Raw genomic sequence first — 21,491 nt, 5'->3', positions numbered from 1 at the left:
AAAAATCAATCCCACTTTGCAAATCCATTTGCCAATTGGCTTCCGCTTTTCAGAGGCTGCCACCATCACCTGCCCTTTTTTTCATTTTCTCTCTCTAACACTCAGCCCTAAAGTTCAGCCAAGAAGCCATATGTCCTTCTACTTCATCCTAGAGAGAGAGAGAGAGAGGTGTTTCAACATGGTGTTCTGAAAGGTGGGTAGAAAGAGATGGTGGTTCAAAAGGAAGATCAGTAAGAGAGAGAGATGGTCGTTCGAAAGGAAGATCAGTAAAAGAGAGAGAGAGAGAGAGAGAGAGAGAGAGAGAGATGGTGATTAGGAAAGTTGGGAAGTATGAGGTGGGGAGGACGATCGGAGAGGGGACGTTTGCGAAGGTGAAATTTGCTCAGAACACAGAGACTGGGGAGAGCGTGGCCATGAAAGTTCTCGACAAGGCCTCCATCCTCAAGCACAAGATGGCTGACCAGGTGCCTCTTTCCTTTTTCTTTTTCTTCTATAGAATGATTCCTCTGGTTTTTGCGGCTCTTCTCAATCTAAATAGAACTGAAGATGGATTGGTTCATATCCCTCTCTCTAAAAAGTTTCTCTTTTTTGTTTCTGCATTGCTCTTGTATTGAAAATTTGACATGATAATTGTAGTTTAGGGAGATTCTAGTAGTCTCCATGACATAGGCGTATTTAGGTACTCACAAATAGTGTGAGAAACCACTCTCTAAAAGGTTTGCAACACATATCCGGCCACCATTAGAGATATGGAATCAATAGTAACAGTTACAGTTGTAGACACAATAATTTTAGTTATTCTTAGTAGCATAATAGTGGTAGACAATTTGGGTGAATCCCTCAAATCTTTGAAAGGTGGTATGAGAAACAAATATAAAGCTACCATTATAGATGTAGAATCAGTAGCAACAGTTGTAGTCATAGACATTCTATCAAAAACACTACAATCATAGGTTTTCTTAGTAGTTTAATAGCTTTACACAATTTAGTTAAGGTTTGCCAAGCGGCAATGTACTTATATGTTTTATAGTGATAAATAAATTCGACAAAAGCACTGCAAGCATCCAGAGTTTTGGTATTAGTAATAGTGATAGTCATTTTAACATATTCGTTACATGTGTTGGTTTTCTTAGGAGGATTGGTAGTGTAGTAGTAGTAGTAGTAGTAGTGGTGGTAGTAGTTGCAGTTCTATGTCACTTTGTTGTAAAAAAACAACTATTCATCGTAATAGACTGGTAGTGGAAGTTGTAATAGGTAGAAGTTGTAGTAGTAAACCTAAACCCCCAGAATTGGAATGTCTTGGATTCCTGGCCAAGTTTTATTAAATTGGCTGAGTCTATTAGCCTTGAACTTAGCTGGGCTTTCCTGGTACACCAAAGGTGTTGTTTTGGTCAGTGGAGCACTCTCGATACGCTCTTTTATGGGCTTATGTGTTTTTTGCATTAAAATGAACAGAGTTATTCTTCAATCTGACATTGGTCTCCATTTTAATACCCCCAGAATCAGCAGGTCTTGGATTCCTGGCCACATCTTATTAAATTGGCTGAGTCTATTATCCTTGAACTTAGCTGGACTTTCCTGGTAGTCTGGTACACCAAAGGTGTTATTTAAGAAAGGAAATTATACATGTAGACAAAGGCCAGTGAACTGCATGGTTTTAACATGCATGCTAGGCAACCAATTGGAGCATTGCCATGGATACACCTCATAAACTCAAAAGATGAAGATCTCATCATCTTTTTATTAAAAATATCCCACTCTTTTAAGTCGTTTCAAGATAATTATCGCATGATTTTGAAGGCATTCAACAAGGTCCTATTATTTTCAAGCTGTTCAAGGCGGCAATTATCTCACAAGGTGATGTTGATCAACAGTAAAGTTTTTGTACTTAAACAGTGTAACTAAGTTTTGTAATAGCGACATTTTGCAATACATTAAATAAAAAGCATTCTGAACCATTTTGCCAATCTTCGGCAACATTGGAGTTGCAGATTGTGAGGAGCTTCACCTTATCGAGTTATAACCAGTCTTTGTTTGTTATGGGTCATTACAGTGTTAACTTGCTAACTGCTTTTTTACCTATTCCTCAAAAAAAAAAAGGCTTTCTAACTGCTTTTTGTCCTTTAGTGATCTATCATACTAAGAGAAGTTAAGGGGACTCCACTAGCCTTTGATCTCCATGTTTTTAATTTGTATGCTATGTCCATTAATCTGAAAGTAGTTCCAACAAGTTGAATGCAAACTCTATGCAATGTATTTTTTTGCTTCTCTACCAAAGAAAAGTGAACTCTGTAGATGAAACCAATCATTATATGATGCATTAATCAGTTTTGCTTAAGTCATTAATAAAGCAACTACATATTTTACTAACAAACTAAATTAGGAATGGCTGTACTAAAACACCTGAAAAGTTGTTGCCTGGTTGTAAAATAAACGCATGAACAGGTATGGTATCATAATACCTGGAAAGATCATAGTGGCCTTGGGGGTTGATGGTGCTTGAGTCTCATTATTTTTTATGGCTATCTCTTTTTGTATTTGACTGGTAATGATAAAAATATTTATTAAATACACAAAACATAAAAGGTGGGTTAGGGAAACCTTAAGGTGGTAGAAAATCCTGTGACCCCGAACAATTTCCATTGCCACCAAACGGTTTGCATCCCTTCCAACGTAAAAAAAAAAAACTATAAAATGATGATTAAAAGGTCTTCAATTTCTGATAAGAATTTAACCAATCTCCTTGGGATTTGAGACTCTAGTTTGAGCATCTGATTATATTAGCCATGTAACAAAATCCCTTGGTTAGCAGTTGAATAGCTTGTATTGTCATGTACACCTTGGTTCTAACTTCATCAGTGGCTCGAAGGTCCTCTGAAAATCTTAAACTAATGCGTTGTGCATTCATTGTCTTGTCAAAGGTTATCAAAGGTTCACGTGTTTTCCTGTCTTGCTTGAACATGATAAAGAAGAATTGAGTTTGAAGTGAATATTATTCATGTTAGATAAACTCTTAGATATATGCATCTATAATTGTTTCTCAAGTAGATTTCTTAAGTCAACAGAATAAAAATTTCAGGATATAATTGGAAAAGCAGAATATTGTGTGATACATTTGCTTTACTATATGAGCTCTGAACAAAATAGGCTTTTTGTTTTCTTTGCCAGATTGATAAAATCTATATTAAGGGCATTCCAACGAGTGCATTGATACTTGAGGCAGTTCACTTCAATGTGCTTTCCAGTATTCTTATTGAAAATAATAATGTGACATGTCAAGTATTTATTCTGAAGTTGTTTTTATTGACTTCCTATCTGCAGATTAAGAGGGAAATATCCATTATGAAGCTTGTTCGACATCCTTATGTTGTTCGCCTGCACGAGGCATGTATTCGTCATGTTTCCTTTTTTCACATTTTTTTTCTAGTGACTGTACTTTATTATTACTGTCATTTTGTGTTTGATCTTCTAAGTGAAGCACATGTATATACTAATTTATATTAACTTGATTCATTGTGAACTATAGGTTTTGGCTAGTCGTACAAAGATATACATAATTCTGGAATTCATCACAGGTGGTGAATTATTTGATAAAATAGTAAGATTCCTCTGTTATTTCCCTTCTAACGTGCTCAGATTTTGTTGATTCCAGTAATTGTCTATTTTTTATTAAAACAATCTCTCTTGTTTGTTCTCTGGTTGCTGAGAGATCTGAAATATCGTTGATATATATGCTAAGAGTACTGCCCTATACTCATGCTTATTCTTCTGTTATTTCCCTTCTAATGTGCTCAGATTTTGTTGATTCCAGTAATTGCCTTTATTAAAACAATCTCTCTTGTTTGCTCTCTGGTTGCTGAGAGATCTGAAATATTGTTGATAAATATGCTAAGAGTACTTCCCTATACTCATGCTTATTTCCTTATACTCATGCTTGTGAAATTATGAGTGCTTACAATAATATGTTTTACCAAAAGTTAGTGTAAAATTTTCTTTTCTGGGAGGGATGTGGGAAAGCAGAGATACAGAGATGCATCAGAAGCAGATCAAGAAAAAAATTTGAGTCATAAGCTAGCATACAGACTGATTTTAGAAGGGTTGGAACCCTTTATCATAAAAGCTTATAAAATGGGAAGGATGCAACACCAACAACACCACTCCTACCCACTGCAGCCCCCCTCTATGAAGGGGGAGGGGGGAATTGAACATACCATACTGTTATTCTATACGTATTGTCATTTTAACCAACAATGCTATGTACAGGGCCGATCATGTTTCCATATATCAGCTTATCAGTTGGTTTAGGCATTTCACTGGGGTTATGACTGGATCATCCCATCAGTTTTTAGCCAACAGGCTCATGCCCTCAGGTCCCAATTCAGTAGTTTGAGGGGTGATTTACACCCCCTCCCACAACACCAGCTAAGGAAGATCTTCCCTGTTTTCTCTGTTCATCTGTCTTGCATACCCAATTTCAAGTGCATAAGGGTTTTATAACACAAAATACCCCTTCTCCATGCTGTTTATGAATTGAATATAAAGGAACAACTGAAATACTCCTTCATGTCTAAAGGTATATGCATGTATACAGGGAACTTATGTTGTTACCATATTGGTGATTCTGCATTGGCCAGAGGAAAGAATTTCACTGACATTTTCATCTTCATTACATATATATTATAGTTTATGTTCTCCATGCTTCTCTATGGTGATTTGTAGAAATAGCTTGTAGATGTGGTGCAATTTTTCAGCTCTATGTAATCTCTTTCATGAATGAATAAAAATGTGCATGCACATTATGTTAGCAGGTTCATTGGGGAAGGCTAAAGGTATATGCATGTATACAGGATGCTTATGTTGTTACCATATTGATGATTCTGCATTGGCCAGAGGAAAGAATTTCACTGACATTTTCATCTTCATTACATATATATTCTAGTTTATGTTCTCCATACTTCTCTATGAGTGATTGTAGAAATATCATGTAGATGTGGTGCAATTTTTCAGCTCTATGTAATCTCTTTCATGAATGAATAAAAATGTGCATGCATATTATGTTAGCAGGTTCATCGGGGAAGGCTTAGTGAAAATGACTCAAGAAAATACTTTCAGCAGCTCATTGATGGGGTGGATTTTTGCCACAGTAAGGGAGTGTACCACAGAGATTTGAAGGTGTTCTATGACTGGTAATCAAATAGTTTTTGCCAACTAATGTGATACGAACTTCTAATTGATTACGTTGCTCATTTGTACAGCCAGAAAATCTTCTGCTTGATTCACAGGGTAATCTGAAAATCTCAGATTTTGGCCTCAGTGCATTGCCTCCACAAGTATGATATGTTTATGCTTTCTCTCTCTCTCTCTCTCTCTCTCTTCTTTTTTTGTTTTTTTCTAACATAGAAACAAACAATAATTAGGGATTGTATATGATTGTGGCAGGGAACTGACCTTCTTCACACAACATGTGGAACACCGAACTATGTTGCTCCAGAGGTACTCAATTATAATTGCTCATTGAGTATGGCCTTATACTTGTTTTCTAAATTTAGCGCGAAATATGATGTGTTAATCACGCTTTTTATTATTGTTACAATTCCTAATATATATTTTGCATTTTCTTTCGCTGAATAGTCGGCAATACAATACCACAATCTATATACCTTAGAAAATACTAGCTTGAACAAAGATGATGAAACCTATATTAGCTTAGAAATGTCTAAACCTAGTTAGAACTTATGAGAATGGCAGTGTTCTAAAAAAATATAGCTCAGGCAAGGTACTTGGCACCTACCTGAGCCGAGTTACTTGTGTGAGTGGACTTGGACTCACCCTAGTCACCACGTCTGAGCCATAAAAATATGACCAAAAAATGAAAAAGCTGTAAAAATTGTAAAAAATAGAAAAATTCTGAAAAATATGTAAAATACAAAAAAACTTTAAAATAAAAAATGTATAAAACATGGAATTGAAATACAATTGATATTATTGGCTTGAAAAAAAAATAGAAAAATCGAGAAAAATGGGGAAAAAATATAAAATTGAACTGAACTCACCAAATCGGCCCAGCAGGGTAACTGTGTCACGCAAACTGCGACACAGTTGTCTAGACCCGTCAACCTCCAAAATGGCTAGGGTACGGAACTGAACTCACCAAATCGGCCCAGCAAGGTACAGGTGTCCCTTTCTTGACGAATACGAGGATGGAGGTTCAGAAGATCCTGCTCCCCTCCCTAAGACCAAAGTCGGTGCATGCAAGGACTGATATCCTAACGAGCGCTAGGACCGAAGTTGGCGCTTCATTCTCTGATCGAGTGTCAACCCCCCTGTGTTGACCCGGTACCCCTTCTCGAATATGTGCTTAGCCTGCATGCCGTGTTGCCAGGTAACCCCCTAGGGACCCAGCGTGCTTTACGTCGGTGCACTCGATTCCAATGGCCCCAACATTTATTCTCTTCGACCCTTTCTTCTCTTCGGCTGCCACGTCCCTTGTTACGCAGCACACTCCAGGCCACGCATTAACTCCTTTCGACCCTCTCTTCTCTTCGGTTGCCACATCCCCCGATGCGCGGTCCTCTCCAGACCACCTGTTGCTCTCGCCTTTATTGCCTCCGCCGTCTGGGCACTCCTCCGGTGCCGACCCATCACCTCCTTTGATCTCTCTTCTGTTGTCGACCTCACCTACCACCTCTCAATCGTCCTTCGAAACGCCTCCTCTCTCTCCTCCCCCTGCTACTGCCACTTCGCCTACTACCCTACCTCGAGATCCTGACCTACCTCTCTTTCCCCCTCCTCCTAATGTTGCCCCTTCACCTTCGGCGGAAGCCCCTTTCTTTCCCCCTCTTATGGCACCTCCTTTGCCTTCGCTTTTTCGCCACCTACCCTTTGAGCCCCCCTCTCTATTGGCCCCGGCGACCCTCTCCTCTCTCACCCTTCTGAGCCTCCTCTCCAAGCCTCCCCATTCTTCTCCTCTTACACCATCGATGGACCGTCCTCCTCTCCCCTACGGCTTCGTGGCTGTGCACTCCATGGACCCTTCCCCCCCAGATCTAGACTACATCTCCTCCCTTCTTGCCCCACATTTTTCCTCTTCACCCCATCTGGTCCGCATTTGTAGGATACACACCTTCCACTTCAACTATGCCTTCCACAACCTGTCCCGCCACTTTTTTACTTACTCCCCCTCTTTCACCCACCATGCCTCTCTCTACCCTTTTAACCCCTTTCCTCTCCTATATCTTGCCGTTCTCGACCATTTCTCGCCCCCTATTCTTCCTCTTGGGACCAGGGCATGCCAAACTCGCCTCCCTTCTCCTCTGCTGAGCCACTCATACTTGCCTCGCCGGGCTTCCCCTCCCCTACCTCGCCTTTTGCCCCCTCACCCCTCCCCTCACCTTCTTCTGATCCTCCCTCTGTTCCCCCTTGCTCTGTGGATCCCTCTATCCTCCACCCTTCCTCTTCCTTTGAACCTATTCCAACCCTACCTCTTGACCTCTACCCTACCCTTTCTCCACCTCTTTTTCCTCCTGAGCAGGTCTCGGGTTCGCTCGAGGAGCTTGGCACGCCCATCTCTCCCCCCTTGGCGAGGGACAACGACGACGGGGATGGGAATGATCGAGACTTAGAGAGAATGAACGAATTATTTTGGATTATGGGCTTTTAAGATGAGGGCCCTGAAGGACTTGCCCTCTAGTTCTTTCTCGCAGATGCTCAGAGTCGATTGAAGGTGAGTTTTAAAGGACAAAGGGAGTTTCTTAATCGCTTTTCGACAATCTCATACGAAGGCCTCTCTTCAGAAGGTCTTCGTGCCACTATCTCCTCCCCCCTTCTGAGGTGGTCTGTTAGATTAGCCTCAATCTCAACTCCTTCTCCAACACCATGAAGCTTCTCACTTGGGACATTAGAGGCTTGGGACACTTCTCCAAAAGGGAGGTCGTCAAGGACTTGGCCTTGAAACACCGTCCCACTATTCTTGCTCTCACTGAAACTAAGCTACTGAACCCTCTCTCCACCTCATCCGCCAGGTCTGGGGTAGGAGGCCATGCCAGTGGGTTGTTGTCCTACCTACGGATAGGGCTTCAGGGGGTATATGGTTGATCTGGGACCCCACAGACCACCTCCTCCTATCCTCCTATCTAGGGGAATTTTATGTTACTGTTCTCCTGTCTCTATCTCTGATGGCTTATAGTGGAAATTCTCGGCCATTTATGGCCCCTGCTCTGCTTCGCTTCGTTCTCGCCTCTGGACAGAACTGGACTTCGTGGCTTCCCTACCCTACCCAATTTGGTGCTTGGGTGGAGATTTCAATATTACTCGATGGTCTCATGAGAGAAACTCCAGCTCTAACATCTCTCACGGTATGACGGATTTCTCGGATTTCGTCTTTAGAAATGATCTCCTAGACATCCCACTACAAGGAAACTGCTTTACCTGGTCCAATCACTCCCCCTAACCTACTCTCTCTAAACTTGATAAGTTTCTCCTAGCTCTGAATTGGGAGGAACTCTTTTCGGGATCCCATGCCATGGCCCTGCCTAAACCCACTTCTGACCACTGCCCCGTTCTTCTTAGCACCCAAGCTATTAGTAGAGGTCCGAAACCTTTTAGATTCGAATTGGCTTGGCTTGAAGAAAAATCCCTACCTAACTTGATTTCCATCTGGTGGAACTCTTTTCTAGCCAGCTTTCGGGAAGTGCAAGCTATGAACTCCATATTAAGATTCAACTCCTCAAAGCCTCCCTAAAGACTTGGAGTTTTTCCATCCTTGGGAATTACTCACAAGTTAAGTCCTCTCTTTTAAATTCCATCCAAGACTTGGACTCTCTTGAGGAGTCCAGAACTTTGACAGCCACTGAATCTTATCTGAGAACCCAAACCAAACTTGAATATATCTCTACCCTAAAAAAAGAAGAGCTTTACTGGTTCCAGAGATCTAGAGTCAATTGGCTTAAAACAGGGGACCATAGAACTCGCTTCGTCCACCGGATAGCAAGTTGTCATAGGAGAGACAATACCATTTCGACTATCAAGTCGAATAGTAGCTATCTAGTATAGCCTGAAGAAATCGAATCTGCTATTTTAAATTTTTTCCATACCCTTTATGCTACTCCGCAGGGTCCCAAACCTATATAGCCGACCTTGACTTCCATACCTTGTCTGAAGACCAGGCTCTATTGCTGGAGCGTCCTTTCCTCAAAGAGGAAATCTTGAAAGCCTAAGATGACCTAGCCAAAGATAAAGCTCCTGGCCCAGATGGGTTCCCCATTGCCCCCTTCAAAATCTTTTGGGAAACCTTTCGCCCAGACTTCATGAGTTTCTTCACATAATTTTTCCATCGGGGAATACTTCATAAAGCCATTAACGCTACTTTTATTGCCTTGGTCCGCAAGGTTGAAGGGGCAGAGGAGCTAAAGGACTTTCGCCCAATCAGTTTGCTCAACTCCTCCTATAAAATCCTGGCCAAGGTGCTGGCCTCAAGATTACAATAGGTCCTTCCCTCTATTATCTCGTCTTCACAGTCAGCCTTCATTAAAGATAGGCAAATCGTGGACGGAGCTCTAGTTGTCCACGAGTGTATCCACTCAAGGCATTTGGTTAAAAAGCCTGGTCTCATCTTTAAGATCGACTGGGAGAAAGCGTATCACGATGTTGATTGGTCCATACTAGATGAGACAATGGCAAGAATTGGATTCCGTGGTCGCTAGAGAAACTGGATGAGAGGTTGTTACTCTCATCCGCATTTCTCGATACTCATAAATGGAACCCCAAAAGGATTCTTCCCTTCCTCGAGGGGATTACACCAAGAGGATCCTCTCTCCCTTTTCCTTTTTGCAATCCCAGCAGAAGTCTTTAGCCGATCCTTATCCCGAGTATACCAGGTCTCCTCACAGGTTTTAAAACTTCTCACTGTGGCCTTATAGTGTCGCACTTGCAATACGCAGACGACACTTTGGTATTCCTAGATGCATCGCCTCAAGAAATTGATAACTTGAGGCTCTCTCTGAAATGTTTCCAAGTGGCCACAGGCTTCAAGGTCGATATGGAAAAATGAAAAATGATGGGTGTAGTTCCCAAATCAGAGAGCTGATCCCAAATTGGGATTGCAAAGTCTACCTTTGGGGCTGGGAATACCGAAAAAGAGGCATTGGTCTCACGTGATAGACAAGGTTGATAGGCGTTTGGTTAGGTGGAAAGGGAGATACCTTTCTCAAGCAGGCAAAATCACTCTGATCAAAGCACCTTGGCCAATGCCCCTATGTACCTTATATCTCTTTTCCAAATACCAACTTCAGTAGCAAATCGCTTTGACCAACTTATGAGGAACTTTCTCTGGTCAGGACAGGCAGAGAAAACAAAATATCATTTAATCTCGTGGGATAAGGTCTGCTTACCTAAACATTTGGGGGGGCTGGGGATCAGGCTCCTAAGAAAACACAACTTGGCCCTTTTAGGGAATGGTGGTGGCACTTGGCCACTCAGACAAATTCCCTCTGGGCTCAAGTACTACGCATTAAATACAAGATTCCTGAACGCACTTGGGTGCTAGAGAGGAGACCTTGGAGCAATGCATCAGGAGCATGGAAGTCGTTTACCTTCTTCCTCGCATTGTTTCAAAAAATTCATCAGGCTTCATCCAAGGGAAGGAACAAGAGTGTGCTTCTGGTCAGATCTCTGGCTTGGACACACTACTAAGGGACCTCTTTCCATCCTTTTACGCCATCGCGGCAAACAAAGATTCTACTATAGAGAAGGAAATGGTGCCGGAGGGAGGTCGAAGAGTGTGGAACCCCTCATTCAGAAGAAACTTCTCCGAGGAGGAAACATACCACTTTCTCTCCCTGTCGACAACTTTGCACCTTTCTTTCATCCCTACACAAGCGAGGGACCAGCTGGTATGGTCTCTTGCCCCTACAGGGGTCTGCTCAGTAGCCTCTTTTTACAAGAAACTCATCCAACCTCCCAACTTCCCCCTAAACCCTCCTTTGGCTCTTTCTAAGGTTTGGCATACTATAGCACCCCCTAAAGTGTAGACCTTCAACTGGATAGCGGGTTCTCAAAAGGCACTTATTGTCGATCACCTCCAAAAGAAAGGGAATCCCATCCCCAACAGATGCATCATGTGTTTGAGTGAGGAGGAATCTAATCTCCACCTATTCATCCATTATAATCTTGCCCACGACCTCTGGAGTCTATTGCTACAACTGTTCGGTGTCCACTGGGTAACACCAATGACGGTCAAGGACCTAATAGCTTCGGTTTATGCATTTCAATGGCTGAAGGCTGGAAGAACTCTGTGGAAGGCTGCAGTGGCAGCAACCATTTGGGTGATCTGGACATAAAGAAATGCCAGAATTTTCCAAGGACAGGTTAGCCAAGTCCCAACACTCTTTCATAAGGTTACATCCTTAGTAACCTTCTGGGCTTCTAACCAACACCTCTTCAAGGGTATCTCTGCGAATTCTTTCCTAAGTCTATGGGATAATATACTATTCCACCGACCACGGAAGGCACAAAGATCAAGCAACTGGAAGCCACCCCCTGAGCCATTAAACTTAACTTCGATGGGTGTTCTTTGGGGAACCCCGGCCATGCAGGAGCTGGTGGTGTCTTTAGAGATCACCAACGCAATATCCTTTTTACCTACTCCAAATATCTTGGCATACAAGATTACCAGTATGCCGAATCAATGGCCCTTCTGAGGGGCCCAAAAAGTTTCGATCAATCTTGGGGGCAAAACCTAATAGTGGAGGGTGATGCGTATAACATCATAACATGGGCAGCCGGGAGATCTACACCTCCATGGTATCTTGCTTCGATTTTTTATGAGATTGCATACATCCACAGGGATATGTCCATCTTATGGATGCATACCTCAAGGACGTCAAACGAGTTTGCCGATCTCCTGGAGAAGGATGGGGCTAGGGCCCATGAAGAAGATCAAACCCGGCCCATCTCCTTTTTTGCTCTGGACCACAAAGGATATACTTAGAAGAATGTAAACCTATTGTATGGGGGCAACCTTATAAGCCCATTTTTTGTACAGGGTCTGTTGACCTATTTTTTACCGAGAGTCCTGTCTAGAGGGTACTCTCAGATTAACCCAAAACCGTACTCCAACTATTTATATTAATTCCAAAGTTAACGTTTTTTTTTAAAAAATATACATAATTGATTTAGTAAAAAAGTAAAACCAAATTTACTAATTTAAATTTAAAAATTGAAACATAACCAAAATTTTGAAGCCATCAAATCGATTCCTCGAATCATTGTCAAATCTTTGTCAAACGACTCCGATCAAAATCCCCAAAACAATTTTAGGTTGAGTTTGGATCTAGGAGATTGAGCTTTTGAGAAAATTTGGATGGATATCAAATCTAAATACCAAATATCTCAAATCTTTTTTTTTTATTTTTTGTTTTTGGTTGAAAATAAAGTGTATGCTTGAACTAAGGAGACAAAAATAGGCTTAGGAATTGCAATTGTCAAAGATTGAACATTGATTGAGAATAAATCATCATTTTTCAAAATTGGGCAAACACTTGGCCAAATTTTTCCATCTAAAAAATCTGTCAAATTATGTCGTTTTCCTTGATTCTAAGGCTTCCAATAGATAGATCAAGGAAAAATTTAAGAAGTTAATTTGGGCTCAAACAGATCCATTTGGGAAAAAAAACGGGGGTGGGGGTGGGGTATTTCTGCCCCTCTCCGTGACTTGTATAGTCCTTGGCCAAGTACCGCACTAACTCACCAGAGTCCTATCAACTTTGGGCAAGTCAGCCCGAGTTTCACAGTGCTTGGGGGAGTTTGTATAGTATTCATTTAGATACTATACAGGGTACTTAGGTACCCTACTCTGGGGTCAGCAGTCTGCCAAGCCCTAATAACTTGCGAGTCTGAGTTTATTTGCGTGAGTTTTTGGACACTGAAAAATAGGAACTGGTAATCGAAAGGAAAACCATCTAGACAAAGGTTAGGAATTGACTTATTTGGATGCATTTCTAGAGAGATCACACGGTTTATATGGAAATCCATCTTGAATCCCATCAAAATGAACCAGAAGAAAAATATGAATTGAGCCACCCTTAGAAGAGGCACTTCATGGTTCCTGAGTACAGAAAAGAGCATTGACTGAAGAACCCTTGAAATGCACAAGATAACGTACAAGACTAATGTGGAAAGGATCTTAGTGACCTACATACAAGTAGAACTATCTTTTTTAACCATCCATTCATCATCATCATCATCATCATAGCCTTTTCCCAATTAATTGGGGTTGACTACACGAATCCCAGTCTGCTATTCTGCTCTATTAAGGCCATACCTCAATGAGGCCATAAGTCCCCATATCTTTTCGGACTATTTCCATTCACATCCTTTTGGGCCTATCCATTGCCCTTTTCCAGCTTTCTACTTGAACTAACTCGCATCTCCTAATAGGTGATGTACTAGGTCTGCGCTACACATGGCCAGCCCACCTAAGTCTACTCTTTCTAATCTTATCGCCCATTGGTGCCATACCTAAATTTTCTCGAATGGAGTCGCTTCGAATTCAATTTCTTCTTGTCTTGCCACTCATCCATCTCAACATCCTCATCTCTGCACTCATTCTATAAGGATCTTGTTTTTTGTCCACCCAATATTCCGCCCCATATGCAAAGCTGGTCTCACAGCTGTCCTATAGAACTTGCCCTTCAACTTCATTGATATGCGCAGCTTCATTGGTATGCGAAATAGTAGCAGGTTTTAGAGATTGAATTTAAATCTTGAATTCTGTGCACACTTCTAATTTGTCCTCAGAGGAATGCCTATTGGTGTACTAGATGCTCTCAATTTTGGCTTTACATTTGAAAGACTTGACACTACCCTGCGTATTATGTGCTGATGATATTGGAGACACTATGTTTTAAATGTTGTTTATGTTTACTTAGTAAATTTTGAAATAAAGCATCTAGCTATTTTTGGGCTGTATTTTTCAAAGGACCTTTTGTGTTTTGTCAAGAATTTTTAGAATAACTCACCTGGTAAACATTAACTTGTGCCACATTTTTATTTACTTTTACACTGCATCCCATACTCAAGCTATACATTTTCCGCACAGGTACTCGCCCATAAGGGTTATGATGGTGCTGTTGCAGATGTGTGGTCATGTGGTGTCATTCTTTATGTCTTATTGGCTGGGTATCTTCCATTTGATGAGGTTGATCTCACAACACTATATGGCAAGGTATTCTGTTATTATGCTTTTGTTTGGAAGATTGTCATATACCAAATATGCCTTTTCTTTGGCAGAGTGTCAAATCTCTTTCTTTTGCACAATGCCAATTATAAACATTCAGTATTTGACATGCCATTTGGATAATCGCATTGTCTAATATGAGTGTCATCTGTAGAACTTTGTTTAAGATAATTTAATCTTTATGATATTTTATTAAAGGTTTTTTATATTTCCTTCGTTTGAGGTTTACATGTTCCCTTGTGAAGGAAATCTAAGTTATTATTGTCAGTGTAGATTGAGAGAGCAGATTTTTCCTGCCCATCTTGGTTTCCTGTAGGAGCAAAGTTGTTGATCCATAAAATTCTGGATCCAAATCCCAATACTGTGAGTATATATATCCATGAAGTACACTAGCTTCGATGTTTTCTTATATTCTGATGACATTATATTTTTTCTTCTTTCTTTGATTTTTATTAAGAAAATCATATATTTCTGTTTCATGATAAAGAAATCATTATTATATCTGCTTATTTGGGTAGGTGATTACTCGGCTCTATATGGATTTGCTACAATAAGGATTATGTAGTTCTTATGCATGGTCTCTCCTTATCATGTAGTTCAAGTTTAATTGCTGGGAAGGTTTTTCTGGACTTCTTACACCAAATAAAAGTTTTTTCTGGAGTTACAAACCTCGCGTTTATTGTAATCCCTAAATCACGGTCACTTAACACATGCACAGCTTCTCATTAGACTTTTTTTTTTTTTTTTGAATTTTCAGCTTCTCATTAGACTTAAAAAAATTAAATGAAGCATGTGACTTGCCCTTCTTCTGGAATCTGTTCCACATGACAGACAGTTGCACCCATCCAATTAATGGTTGCTTCTGGAATAAGAATGTGTTTTCTTTGTGTTGAACGCATCTCATAAGAGGATTAATTTATCCTCAATGTTTGCAAACGTATGCTTTTTGTACATGTCCATCATTTGAAAGCATATGCTCGGCTTCCGTTCATCCAATAGATTGCATCCAGATCTCCTGTAATGTCATGCTTTTATATCAATTATTTTGCGGAAAGCAACACTGGTTCCCTTAACATTGGGCTTAGACATACTTTTGATGATGAAATACTCGCACTTGTACATTTCCCTTTATCTAGTAATCATTGGTAAAGGAATCTATTGATTTATGTGGAACGCGTGAAGGCAAACTAATGTCTACTAATGTATCAAAATGCATGCTAAGGACTTACGAAGGTGATTTCTAACCAGAATCCAATCCTGCCTATCCAAAATCTGTTTTTTTTTCTTTGTTTGGGCTACAAATTATACTTCAGAGCAGCTGTTGCATATCATGTCAATGGGATTATAGCATTAATGAATCACACATTTTGGCTTACCAGAAACAAAGTCGTTAGTTCATGAATTAAAAAATTAGTCATCAGTAAACATCCAAAAAAAGTCAATCATATTATCTCACTAAGAAATCAATATCAATTAATTCATGAACAATATTGAGATTTTGGTGGGACCTATGTGATGAAGAAGTGCAAGAGTTGAAAACTCTCCTGGCCCTCCTTAACTCCCACCTTATTCCTAGACAAGATAGAGATAAAATGGTATGCGAGCCAGCCAAATCAGGTTGCTTTGCAGAATTGCAGTGGCTTCTACAAATATCTCCACCTAGGTGAGGGCCAACAAAGCACTTTCGGGCACATATACGCCCCCCTCCCCCCCCCCCCCAAAAAAAAAGGAAAGAGAGAGCGAGAGAGAGAGAGAGCAACCCTCCACAAAAACAGGTTTCGCTGGGCTAGTGAATACCTTACAGAACCCATACTGTGGATCATTTACAGGGCAAGCGGGTCTTCTATGTAAAAGGTGAAGAAATAGCCAACCACCTCTTCATTCATTGTGACTTTACTTGCCATCTTTGGGCCTCACTGGTAAATGTCCTTTATGCTGTGTGGGTTTTCCCTGAATCCAACAGCTTTTCACGGTGTAGTTTCAAGTCCTCTTTCCAACTTCCAGACGACTTCTTTGGAAAGCTGCTATGATGGCCTGGTTTGGACCATTTGGATGGAGCATAACAGAAGAAATTACGAAGGAGAATAAACACAAAATACAACGGATCATGGTCAAACTCATGTTCCACTGTAATTTGATGGGCCTTTGGTCTTCTTAACAAATTGGCACTCTTCCTTAAGGTCTATACCCATGAGAATCTTGAGATCCATATGGTATTCCACTTGAACGAAGTACCGTCAAATTGAATATTGATGGAAGTTCCTACAGTAATCCTGGAAGGGCAGGCACTGGAGGAATATTCAAGAGTAATTCAGTGGCTATTCTCTTTTCATTCTCAGGGACCATGTGCAATACTACTTCTAAGGTGTCTGAAGCGCAGGCCTTTGCAATGAAGATTAAGTTATTCCTACAAGCATGGGGCTCCTCTGTAGTGGTGGAAGGTGAGTCCATGAATGTCATCAACTGGAAAAGAAAGGCATTTCCATTCTCCTGGGTTTTGGAACAAGTCTTTGAAGAGATTCATAAACTGTGCAGTTCCCTGTGTAATTTTTCTTGAGAAATGGAGAGGAGGCAATGTCCTAACAGTCATTCTTGCAAAGGAGGGTGCTGATTGCACAACTTTGGCCATCTCTCAGCCCAATCCATAAAAATGAACATGACAGGGTGAACGTAGAGGCCATATCCCTGGCCTATAAAGCACTGTAAGTGAGACCTCGGTCCAAGGTTGTCCCTCCCATCTCCTCTTCTTCCTCTACCCCCCCTCCCTTCTCCCTTTCCCTCTTGAATCATAAAGACAATGCTGTAATGCATTAAGAGAGGCATCCAATTCACAAGAGAGGTCCAATTCTTGTGAATGCCACCAATTTTGTAGCACATTATTATAATATAATACAGTTAGAATTTCTCAAGAAAATTAACTCACGAACAAATAAAAAAAGTGGTTCATAACCTTGAGCTCTTGATTTGTCTATTCATCGGGTGGGTTAACCTCTAGCATTAAGCAGACCATGTACTGCATTTTTTGTAAAGCAAACCTGTTATAAAATCCAGAAGCTTTTATCCATGAACTTTGCAGTAGCTGAAAAGTTTTTGAACTACACTAAGGGAAGTCAGTAAAAAACTCATTCATTCATCTGTATGGGGGAAGACCTATGTTTACTCACTAGTGGAGACTCTGGAAAATTTGCAGACAACATATTATTTCTCTGGGTTTTCACTTCTCCCTTAAATTAAATTTAAATTCGTTGAGTTGGATGTAGCATCAGAGACCTGTCTTACTAGAGTGATTAAGCAGAACATGTAGCATATGGAATCTGTTGGCTGCAGAAGTCAACAAGATCTGCTATTTTTGATGATGAACTTTTGCTCTATACAGGGTATGATCCTCATTTGGTCATCTACTTCCTGCAAAAGAAGGTGGTTTGCATTATATAAACACAAAAGTGCCACCATTTATCTATTAGCCAACACTGTGTTCATTGTTGGAACATACCTAGTTGAAATAGGTTGCTATTTTATCACCAAATAGTTCATGCTCAAGTGATCAACCCTCTATTTCATTTGCATTAGAAATCAGCTAGCCAACATCTTACAAATGGATTGTCGCATTTTTGTGTTATGCCTTATATAATTTGATCTTTTGTTGTGAAAGGTCTTAGACTTAAAAAATTCTCCGATTTATTTAAATTTCACGAAAATGAAATATCCTTCTCATGTGCTACTAAATGAATCGGAGAATTTTCCTTTTGTATTGTGTTCCTTTTTTTCTTTGCTTTCAATAATTTTTCTATCTTATGCAAAGTTAAATGACAATCTCTTGCAGCGAGTGCGAATTGAAGAAATCAGGAATGATGATTGGTTCAAGAAGGGTTATGTGGCTGTCAGGCATGTTGAAGATGAGGATGTTAATTTGGATGATGTGTATGCTGCTTTTGATGATGCTGAGGTTGGGAGAATTTTAGCATGCTTTCCGAACCCAGTTGCAACTAATTTTCAAAAAAAATTGTTCAGTTACAGTTTAGTTCTTTTTGGACGTTAACGAGCCATGTGAAAGTGTTGATTTTCCAAATTTATGAATGCTGATTCTTAACTTGAGAAGATGATTTTGGTAAATTTTGCAAGTTGTTGACCGTTATTGCACCCGATGATTTTTTCCTGGTTGTTTATTGCACTCAATACAATGATCTAATTGAACTTAAACTTTCATTTTCAGTACTTAAAGGTTAATTAATTATAACTAGTAGCACTGGTGTCTTCAGGATCAGTATGTAAGTGAACATTCAGGGCACAATATGGGCCCTCTTATTCTGAATGCGTTTGACATGATTATTCTCTCAGAAGGCCTGAATCTTGCTGCATTGTTTGATAGGAGACAGGTATTCTTTTGACACTAGAATTTATTGATGATACGGTTTTCCTTTTTACATCATTTTTTATTAATATTTTTGACGCAGGTTTCCTTTTTTCACTTTTAATGATGTCTTTTTTGTCCTTTTAGGAATATGTGAAGCGTCAAGGCCGATTTGTTTCACAGAAACCAGCAAAGGTTGTTCTATCAAGTATGGAAGTTGTTGCGCAATCTATGGGTTTCAAAACTCATATACGTAATTTCAAGGTATTCTTGAGCCACTTTCCTTTGATTGTTTCTATTCGAAGTCAGATTCTTGAGTTTTCCAGCAATTTGTCTTTGCAAAGCCCACCATATGTCACATATGACAACCAATGAAAAGTGACTGAGTGATATTTAGCTACCGAAATAGATCTTCTGTAGGGAGGTACTGAGTCATATTGCTTTACATGAATACCTTTAGATGATAATTCAAATACCTTAGTTTTATGCACTAACCTGATCAATATTGCCACACATTGATTGAGTTTTTAGTTTTAGTAATCGAGTTATGGTACATTGTCTGCAGATGAGGGTGGAAGGTCTTTCTGCAAACAAGGCAGCACATTTCTCCGTCATTCTGGAGGTTAGGGTTCTTGCTAACCATTTTCCATTGTTCAATCATTTCAGTTCCCTTTGATATTGTATTGGTTATGAATAAGTTGTTCATTTTTTTTTATTTGCTAATATTGATTCAATTTAGTATTTGGATTTTGATAGGTTTTTGAAGTGGCCCCTGCATTTTTCATGGTGGATGTTCAGCAGGCATCAGGAGACATCCTTGAGTATCAGAAGGTACACTAGGACTTTAGAGGCTGCTTTTATTCAAAATGGCTGAAACACTTTATGATATGTCAATTACAATTCGTTTTTCGTATAAAGAACATGTTTTCCGAAACTGTGGCAGCTGTATTGAAATATTAAACTCCAGAAAGCTCTTGGTGGAACAGATTTGTGATGAATATTGAAATTCCCCCTATGACATTCTGTATGAGATTAGATTTCTTATCAAGGGATATCGGGATCTCTCAATATTGTCTTTTATGTTTTTCCCAATCATGGGACCACATATTAGCAAGCAATTTATTCTAAACCAGTGTAGGGTAAATCGAACCGGAACGGTTAACCGGATATGGGGCCGGAAGCACCGCTTCCGACCTAACCGGGCAAGTCCCGGGCGGTCACAAAAGTGTTAAAAAAATTAAAAAAAATACAAAAAAATCGAATAAAATATGAAAAGTATATTTAAAGCATGATTAAAAAAAAATATCCAAATGAAGTTGAAAATTAATGAAAAAAATGGATTTTAAAGAGTCAATTTGGGCCTAGGTGTATTTTTAAAATTTTCTAAAAAAGATGGAAAAAAAAAGTATTAATAGCCAAAACAATTTCCATTCTTTGCCAAAATCATGAAAAACATTAAAAAAATTCATTACAAACAAAGTACCTTATTTTGTGGGATTTTATATAATTGTTTTTGAATTTTTTAAAATACAGGGCCCAAAACCGGCTGAAACCGGAACCGGCGAGTGGCCAGTTCCAATCTAGCTGGTTCTAACCAGGTGGTTAGAATTTGACCCGCCCGATTTTTCCTACACTATTCTAAACCGTGCTAGTAGTCGTTTATAGAAATGTTAAATTCAGTTCCTCTTTGCTATCAAAATTTTATGCATCTTGAAGCTCATGAGAAGTTGAGCAGATCTCCTATACTGCATGAGTTATTTAGACATTTGAAAAGGAAAAGAAAGGAGCATTATCATTCATGTCGATGGAGTGTGTTTTTTTTTTCACTTCTATGATTTCTGAATGATTGAAAATTCATGGAATTGTAGGTCTTTCCAATGTCCCTCTGCAATTTCTGCTAATGTTATAGTGTACTGCCTCCTTGAATCAGAATATCAGATTGGTATCCAATCTTTGAGGTTCTTTAACTACTCTGAGGTTCTGATCAATCTCTTTGCTCATGACTTCTGCAGTTCTATAACAACTTTTGTAGCAATCTTGAAGATATTATTTGGAAACCTCCTGAGGAGATGGCAAAACCGAGGCTTTCTATGAAAAGGCTTTGAGTATTCAAATTACCCTCCATTCCTAATTTAACAAGCATTCACCCACTTCTTGACTAGTTGCAGTTTGAGTTAATTTATGAGTTGAGTATTATATCATTATTATTGTTATAGGGATGGTATACTATAAGACCATTACCCTTTGGTGCAAGGAGGTCGCAATTGCTGTACCGTCAAATGTCAAATTCTACAGCTTGGGGTGTGTCACAAATATCGAAAAATTCTCTTTTGAACTTTGAGACTAATCAATGGCACATCCCTAATTGTTGATTTCAAATCTGATATTCAATAGCAATTATTACCGCTTTGTACCAAAGATAAATGGTGGTATTCTATACTTTTCCGTTGTCTTAATATGTTCACTAGGTTTTATTCATCGCTACTCTTAAGTATAGAAGCTGGTTATTAGGTTGCTTGATAAGAACCAGTTATTGTGTTTAATTATTATTTTCTGTTCCATTTACGCCCCCATCAAATGTGAATTATGTTAAAATCTATTATTGTAATATGTCTGATGACTCGCTTGCTGATCGTATGAGATATGCATGAAACATGAAGAGAAGGTTATAGTGGTCACTCAGAATGACTTGATGATGTTTGGGCGCGTCATGCTAGGTCTTGCAGTTAGCTCTAGTTAGAGCTGTTTGGTACTCATTTTGAGCATCCCATCATTTTGAACCCCCCTTGGGGTTCCCCCGTCTCTCTCTCCGGTGCACGTGTTCAAGTTCCAACAATTGATTGGTAAGCAAAAGAACATCCTTATTAAGATGCACTTAGCAAAAATTAATATATATATATATATATA

The 21,491-nt window shown here is 39.7% G+C and overlaps 1 protein-coding gene across 5 annotated transcripts; it reads left to right on the top strand.

Annotated features, from left to right (window-relative positions):
• Positions 1-286: 286 nt before the first annotated feature.
• Positions 287-21,002, top strand: LOC18446451 (CBL-interacting protein kinase 8). Of its 5 annotated transcripts, none has more exons than XR_016046717.1 (16): positions 287-464; positions 3,322-3,384; positions 3,527-3,598; positions 5,065-5,172; positions 5,256-5,330; positions 5,440-5,493; positions 14,096-14,221; positions 14,507-16,087; positions 16,197-16,674; positions 16,769-16,935; positions 18,057-18,179; positions 18,493-18,609; positions 18,732-18,848; positions 19,150-19,206; positions 19,341-19,415; positions 20,597-21,002. XR_016046717.1 is itself a non-coding variant. In XM_006856568.4 (14 exons), the coding sequence occupies exons 1-14, from the start codon at positions 306-308 to the stop codon at positions 20,687-20,689; spliced, it is 1,329 nt and encodes a 442-aa protein (XP_006856630.1). In that variant the 5' UTR covers positions 287-305; the 3' UTR covers positions 20,690-21,002. The 5 variants fall into 5 exon arrangements, 3 of the variants coding, with proteins under 3 accessions (XP_006856630.1, XP_011627891.1, XP_088710871.1); XR_016046716.1 differs by having other exon boundaries at positions 5,062-5,172; XM_006856568.4 differs by lacking the exons at positions 16,197-16,674; positions 16,769-16,935 and having other exon boundaries at positions 14,507-14,596.
• The last annotated feature ends 489 nt before the right edge of the window (positions 21,003-21,491 follow it).

Source organism: Amborella trichopoda, chromosome 13 (genome assembly GCF_054954075.1).
Source record: "Amborella trichopoda isolate Santa Cruz 75 chromosome 13, AtrichopodaSantaCruz75HAP2 v2.0, whole genome shotgun sequence".
Taxonomy (NCBI): Eukaryota; Viridiplantae; Streptophyta; class Magnoliopsida; order Amborellales; family Amborellaceae; genus Amborella; species Amborella trichopoda.
This window is presented reverse-complemented; position numbering and strand designations above follow the sequence as displayed.